The following is a 7,317-nucleotide window of genomic DNA, read 5'->3' as shown; positions in this document are numbered from 1 at the left end:
CGCGCTCGGCCCTGCATCCCGCCGGCCGCGCCCAGCCGCCCCTCCCTGCGACCCGCCGGCCACCCGTTCTTCCCAGCCGACCACCGCTCCTCCTCACCGGACCGCTGAAGAACGGGTGGTCGGTGGGTTGCGGGAGAGGGGCGGCTGGGCGCAGCCGGCAGGATGCGGCCAAGAGAGGGGCAGGTCCGGCAGGGGGGGGGGGAGGAGGGGAGAAGGAGAGGGAGAGGGAGAGGGAGAGGGGGAAGCGCACCGGATCTTGTCGCCACCGCTGCCCTCGGATCTCGCCGCCACCGCCACCCCCGAATCTCATCGTCGCCGCAGCCGGATCCCGCCGCTGCTGCTCCGTCCGCACTGCTACATCCTGTCACGCTGAGCTCGCTAGCCGTTGCCGCTATGTGCCCTAATGGCCGCTGCCGTGCGCCTCGCCCCGCTGCCGCTCCTCGCCTCAGGCACGAGGTGAGGGGTGAGTGGAGGGGGGGGGGAGGGGAGGCCGGGAAGGGAGGGAGGGAAGGGGCCGGTGGACCGGGAGGGGGAGGGGGTCAGCGGTGGAGGGAGTGAGGGGGCTTGCAGGATAAGGAGAGACGGAGGAGAGAAAGGGAGGAGAGAAAGGGAGAAGTGGCGGAGGGGGAGGGAGAGAGCGCGGACGTCAAGCACACTTAACTAGATTTGAGAAAGATTTTGGGTCCGGTCAGACCGTTTCACCGACGGAATTTTATAAGAGCCGGCGGTTTCACTGCCGGTTTATGATTGGAACCGGCGGTGATGGCTTTTTTCACTGCCGGTTCTGATATCCCACAACACCATTTGTTTTAGAACCGACGATGATACATATTACAGCCGGTTTACCTAAAATCGTTGGTGATAGTGCCATCTAGGATAACTCATTCTGCAGCAGTGTTTATTCGCCATCTCAATCTATGTGTATTAAGATTGATTTATCCAAATAATGCCTTAAATATTCCTCTCAATTGGGTATGCCCAGGAAGTTGTTGAGGTCGTCAACGACCAGATCAATTATCTCCCGGATATCATCATCATCAACCAAGTCGCCAGAATTGTCGGCGAGAATCCTGTGGCCATTCAGGTCCGCCTGTGCAGCCAGCTTCCTCGCAGCGACGGACGCTGCAGGCATGCCGCACGCCTGTCGAGGAGCGGTGATGACCGCCTTTTTGCTCACCAGGGAGCTGAGCTGATCTTTTGAGGTCACCCTCGCCGCCATCAAGAACCGGCCCATGCTCGTCGTTTTGCCGGTGGCGAGGGTGGTGCCATTGATGGTCACATGCAGGGTTGCATCTGCATGCAGGAGTGGATTATACATATGATATACTATAGCGTATGATAGCTGAAGTTTGGGTCCATGATCGAGTATATCAGTTAATATAAGATCGCTTACTGCTGATGATCTTGGAGGGGTTGCTCTTGCATCGGGCTGTGCCGTAGAAGATGACGACGGCAAGGTTCTCCTTGCTCTGCGCTGGGAGCACGAGGAGGAAGCAGCAGAGAGTGACCGGGACCATGAGAAGGCTCCTGCAGGTTGCCATGGCACGCGCTGAGTACAGTGTGAAGTATGCAGCTGGAGAATGTATGTGAGTGTCAGTGCCTAGTGGTCTGGTGCACCCATGCATGGTCTGTCTCGGTGACAATTTATAGACCAATTAAAGGTAAGCAGGTGCAAAACTCATAGCACTCCCTTTTTCGTTACCCATTCACATGGGCAACCAAGTTGACAAACAAGCAACCATTTAAAGCATGATTAGCAAAGTTTGGTAGGCTAGGATTTCAAAAGTCAGCCAGAATCGATCGCAACTATCAATACACATGGTCTAGTTTTGACTTCTTGATACCCCCAATACCCACTATGTAACAATATCACAAAGAAGACATCCTTATTAGAGACGTGGAATTAAAACACGTCTCCAATATTGAATCGGAGACGTGGATAAACTAAACGCATCTCCAATATGTTTGTCCCGTCAAAACGCATCTCCAATGACCCTCTACATCGGAGACGCAGAATTTTCGCATCTTGTATGACTTTACATTAGAGACGAAAATTTGGAGACGCGAAAAAAACACGTCTCCTGTGTGAGTTAACTCGCGTCTCCTTTGAAGACGTCTTACATAGTGGCCGGCTCAACCTCTAATGCTCTTGTTTTTGTTAATAAAGGATGTGAAAATTAAAAACAGATCTCAAAATTTTATAAAACTAAACAAACTGCTAATTTGAATTGCTTTCCCTGGAGAATCCCGAACCTCTGGTCCAGGTTTTGACTTCCCGAGACTCTAAAATTATATATGGTCCCTAAAAAATACAATGCTCATACTCTTGCTTGATTAGTCTCACATGAATCAACCTATTTTGTCCTACTGATAAGGTTCTTTGTTTGACACTGTCTGATCCAAGTAAGAGTAAAATTTAAATGCTAACGTGCCTTGTATGATCCACAACTTCAAGTCACACGCTAATGAAGTATTGAGTGCATTGGCTATGTAGCCAAGAGCCCTTGCAGCCCATATTACAATGACGTACTAACTGGTTATTGTGCAGGCCTCCCAAAGGAAGATATAGGTTTGGTCTGAACATGTTTATTTCTCTTGAGGTGGAGGGCCATGTTTACTCTTCAACCTCCACATTGTAGATGTAAATTTGAACAATTTGAAATGAACAACTTCCCTCTCCACAAAAAGGCATGATACCTAAGAGACTATATTTCAAAGAATATATGTTTTAACCAACATGTTTTGTTCTAAAATTTCTATAAAAAATTATGTGGAGCCGGTGACTGTACAATCGTACATATTTTAAAAATGTGGTGTGTCACATGCGTCTACATAAATATATAAATTAGTAATGGCAGTACGTATGTCAGGTGTGTATTTTTTGTTTCTTGAGGTCAAGATGTCTAATTTTTTGCAAGGAAAAATATCCGTATATTGGATGTACAATTATAGATGTACTCGTAGTGTACATTTCCTCACATGAAGGGAAAAAGGATAAAATAAGAAGAAAAAGTATCGATATATGGCCAGCTGGGAGAAACAAGTTTGGGTGTGTTGACAGAGGTGGCACCTCTGACTTTTGCACATTGCAGGGTTCCAAGATGACCTTTTATTTTCAGCTCCACAGTGCTGTACACGTTGTACCATATAAAATGGTGGCCGCACATTTCTGAAAAGAAAAATCAGCACGCCATGAAAAAGGAGGTTAGAAAAACCACACAAAATAAATTCGGTAATCATAGAAAACCACACGTACAAAAAAAGGAAATCACACCGAAATGCTTTACACGTGCACAGATAAAGCATGGCACACGCGGTTTCACTTGCTTTCTATTGCTCTATTAGAATAAATTCGGTAGACAAAAGCAGGAGGACCTGGTGTTTATGAGAATGACCACACGGTTCGACTCGTGTCACGCATGGGCCTGAGCGAGCCCGTATAATTTTTTTTAAAAAAACATTTTATCTACTTCTTTTCGTTTTCCTTTTAGTTCTTTATTTAACGTTATTTGATTTGTTTTTGTTTCCTGGATGGGATTTAGGTTTCTAGGCAATTTGCATAGTATTTTTCGCCAACTTGTTTTAGTGTTGGGATGGACTTTGGTGAGAGTGACGACATTGACGATCATCCTTGATGACAAGGGTCTATACTAGAATAACAAAGCTCAGCCACGTTTTCGCGGGAAAAACTAAAATCATAAAGCTAAACATATTGCACTGACATGTACTAGAGTCCAGAGGGCAATGGGCACGTAATTGCCTGTGGTGCTGTAGATTTCACTGGCTCCACTTGTTAGTGCAGAAACAATTTTGTAAAAACATGACTGTGTGTGGTTGTAGAGGTCGGAGACAATTCCTTTTTCTAAAAAATTTTTATCAGTACAGAAAACACTTGAATTGCTAGGGTTTATATTAGGTGGCAATTTCGCAAAGTTTATTGGATGGCATATACCGCACCGTAGCGGAGAGAGAACCGGCAGCAAAAATACAACCCTCTAGATATACTCCGGCAATGCCTCCATTGTTGAGTCCGCTCTCAGCCTCTCATCACCCCTCCTTCGCTAACCAAATAAAATGTTTTTTGGTGCTCTCCACAACCCAGGCGCTAGCAGCACCTGCCTAGTGAGGACACACTTGACAGCAAGGAGGATGGGGCATGCCTCAGCAAGCTAGCCAGTCCACTGTCCAGCACTCACTGTGACAAGCGAACTAAACAAAGAACTTGGCCTGTTGTGCTTCCTAAGATTTACATGATTCAAAACCAATGCTCTCGATCCCATGAAAGAATGCCCGACAGACGGATTTAATATCGAATGCCATGGATGCCGATGAATTATCTATGTGGACATCCTCCTCATAGGGTCTCATCTTAGCCGCCATAGATGTACAGATACTTCGCCAGCGCCATGATAAAAGAAGCACCCTTGATGTCTCCAATCCAACACCAATTAGAGCACACCTGCTGGACTGTTCGATGCTTGGCGATGCGCCTATGCACCAAGGCTTAGCGTGAGGCAACAATTCAGCTAGAGATTATCCCTGAGCCATCTATCAATAAAATATTTGGTGTCGCTACAATTTCAACGATGTTGAGTACTACTACAGAGAACATGGACAATGAATTGGGAGGTGCCATGATGACAAAATAAGATCATGGTCTATGCAGACTCAAATTTTTGCATCTAGGTCACGCATGCGCAATGCCCAGCCCAATAAATTTTGTTTTGAATGTGTGATTCAGTAGAACCTGGGTATATTTTTCCTCTAGCTATAAACCTCCCAGGTTGACAACGCGTAGTCCCCTAGTTCTTGCTAAGATGCAGCTTGAGTAAAGGCATAAAAAGTTTTTGCAGGAGTAGACTTTTCTAACTCCTAAGCTTTGACATCCTCATGTTTTTCTACAATTATCACCAGCAAACCTCATTATATTCTTACAAATTTAGCGGCAACATTCATGGCCAACAGTAGATATAGCAGCAGGGGCATGGTGCTGAAGGGGAAAGAAACATCAGGGAGAAAGGATGGAAGAAGATAACTCCACGGGGTTGATCCGCTTAGAACCTTATTTATTCAACAGTGGGTCCTACTTCACAAGGCTAGGAGAACCTAAACACCGTGTATAACGCTTAAATCCTTAGCAACCTCATAAAATGCCAAAACATTCTTAAACACATGCATAGGTGCCTCTTAATTACCGCCTGCTTTCTCATTCACACAAGTTCATTTTTCCTGACATGAACAAGATGGTCAGCCTACCACTACCACTACACCCAATTGCTAAAAGGATGGTTGAATCTGTTTTTTCATCTTATTGTATCCGACATAACTTGTGCAGAGTTTGATATATATCAGATTTTTGTCATTAGTGGTTACTCCCTCCGTCCCAAATTACTATTCATTTTGGTTTTTTTTCAGGTACATAATGTTGGAAATTGAGGTGGCCCTAATACCCACTAATCTGAGGACCTACACCTAGGACACCAACTCACTCTGGAGTCGGTTAGCCCTTTTAATTTCTAGTTACTTAGTGCGATGGGTCCTTTCGACAGCAGAGCCGCGTTCTCACTTCCGGGTGGCAGAGCCTACCAACAGATGAAACTAACTTCCGAGTAGCAAAGGCAACCTACAATGAAGTCCAGAACCTTGTGATCTTGGGTGACAGAGCCAACCTTCGATGGATCACAACTTATGCACTAAGTACTTAGAAACTATATGGCCCAACCAGAGTCTAACTCTTATAAGAAACAGAATATTATTACAACACAACAATATTACACAAGAGTGTACAACACCCTCTCTTTAGTGGTTAGCCTAACATTCATCCTTTACTTCTACTATACTCCACTCATCTATCATGCTCATGATTGAATGGCATGGTAAGGAAGGGGCCCTCTATTTATAGGCCAAGGGAGTTCATATGATGATGGCATGTGTCCCCTTCTAGAATTTTCACTAGACAAATATCTATGTTCTACACTATTCTAATTTCTTCATGGCAACAATATCCAGTGCCTTCATGGAAAATATCATGGATCATGAGTTGTGGGGAGGCTTTAGAAGTTTGTATTGCTTTCCTTCAACACATAACTTTTGCTATGCATATAGACATATTATACATCTAGGTGCATATCAAAAGTTATTTATCTAGAAAAACCAAAACGAATAGTAATTTGGGCCGGAGGGAGTACATAAGAAACATAAACAGGATACAGATTTATCCTTAAGTATGTTGACAATACCATATACTCTATCGTAGATCATTTTGGGTGGGCACCAAATCCTTGATATATCATGAACATTAGTTCAGAATGAAAGTTAAAAAAATTGACAGTGGTCCAAATAAATGTATCCATGTATTATGTCTGCATGTCAGAATAGAGTATACTTTGTGCACATGTGCATAAAAATCCATGTCAAAACTGAACATCGCAAGGTCAACAATCACTACGGGACACAGGCAAATTGCCGAGTGCCAGGGGCACTCGGCGAAGGGCAGAATACCCTCGGCGAACCGTTTGCCGAGTGTAACACTCGGCAAACGGCACACGACAAATATCGAGTCGGCAAACACTAGTTCGCCGAGTGTTTTGTGTCGGGCACTCGGCAAAGACTTTGCCGAGTGCCCAGAAACACTCGGCGAACAATTATTGAAAAAATAAAAAAAAATCACACACCGCCACTGCTCCGCCGCCGCCGCCGCCATCCTCTCCTCTTCTCTTCAGGCCCCGGCGCCGGCGGATCCGGTGGAGGGGACGGGCGGGCGGCGGATCCGGGGGCCGGGGGCCGGGCGCCGGGCGGGCGGCGGCGGTTCCGGGTGGGTGGCGGCGGATCCGGGGGCGCCGGGCGCCGGGCGGCCGGCGGCGGCGGATACGGGGGCCGGGACGGCGGGCGGATCCGGGGGCCGGGGCGGCGGATCTGGGAGCGCGGGGCGGCGGGCGGCGGGGGGCGCCGGGCGGCGCGCGGCGGCGGGGGCCTTCGGGCGGCGGCGGGAGGGAGAGAGGAGGGAGAGAGGAGAGGGAGTGAGGGGAGTGAGAGGGGGGCCGGCCGGGAGTGAGGGGAGTGAGAGGCCAGGGGGCCGGGAGGCACTTATTGAGGGGCCGGGCGGCTGGTTTGCCGAGTGTCCGAGTGTCCACGTAGTAAACAGTTTCTTTGCCGAGTGTCCAACGTAGGACACTCGGCAAACGTTTTTTGAAAAAAATTTAAAAAATATCCAACAGTTTCAAAAAAATACCAAATTTTCACACGAACCAATATAGGTTTTCTACTGACTATACAAAAAGTTTTGTAGTCAAACCGAACTCCGTCACTTCGACTCTA

General features: G+C 47.0%; 1 protein-coding gene across 1 annotated transcript; it reads right to left on the bottom strand.

The window, feature by feature from the left end:
• Window positions 1-676: 676 nt before the first annotated feature.
• On the bottom strand, window positions 677-1,629 carry LOC101754125. The gene is made up of 2 exons (XM_004973836.3): window positions 1,394-1,629; window positions 677-1,293 (listed from the first exon to the last, which is right to left on the bottom strand). Exons 1-2 carry the CDS (start codon window positions 1,623-1,625, stop codon window positions 965-967), a joined length of 561 nt encoding a protein of 186 aa, XP_004973893.1. The 5' UTR covers window positions 1,626-1,629; the 3' UTR covers window positions 677-964.
• Between the last annotated feature and the right edge of the window lie 5,688 nt (window positions 1,630-7,317).

The sequence above is a fragment of the Setaria italica genome, chromosome VI, assembly GCF_000263155.2.
Source record: "Setaria italica strain Yugu1 chromosome VI, Setaria_italica_v2.0, whole genome shotgun sequence".
Taxonomy (NCBI): domain Eukaryota; kingdom Viridiplantae; phylum Streptophyta; class Magnoliopsida; order Poales; family Poaceae; genus Setaria; species Setaria italica.
The sequence above is the reverse complement of the archived record's forward strand: the minus strand, read 5'-3'. Positions and strand labels throughout refer to the sequence as shown.

Bases quoted from the DNA above. Each gene is read 5' to 3' on its own strand.
- LOC101754125 (XM_004973836.3), bottom strand. From the start codon at position 1,625: ATGCATGGGTGCACCAGACCACTAGGCACTGACACTCACATACATTCT. The intron at 1,294-1,393 runs GTAAGCGATCTT...TCCTGCATGCAG, and splicing joins CCCCTCCAAGATCATCAGCA to ATGCAACCCTGCATGTGACC.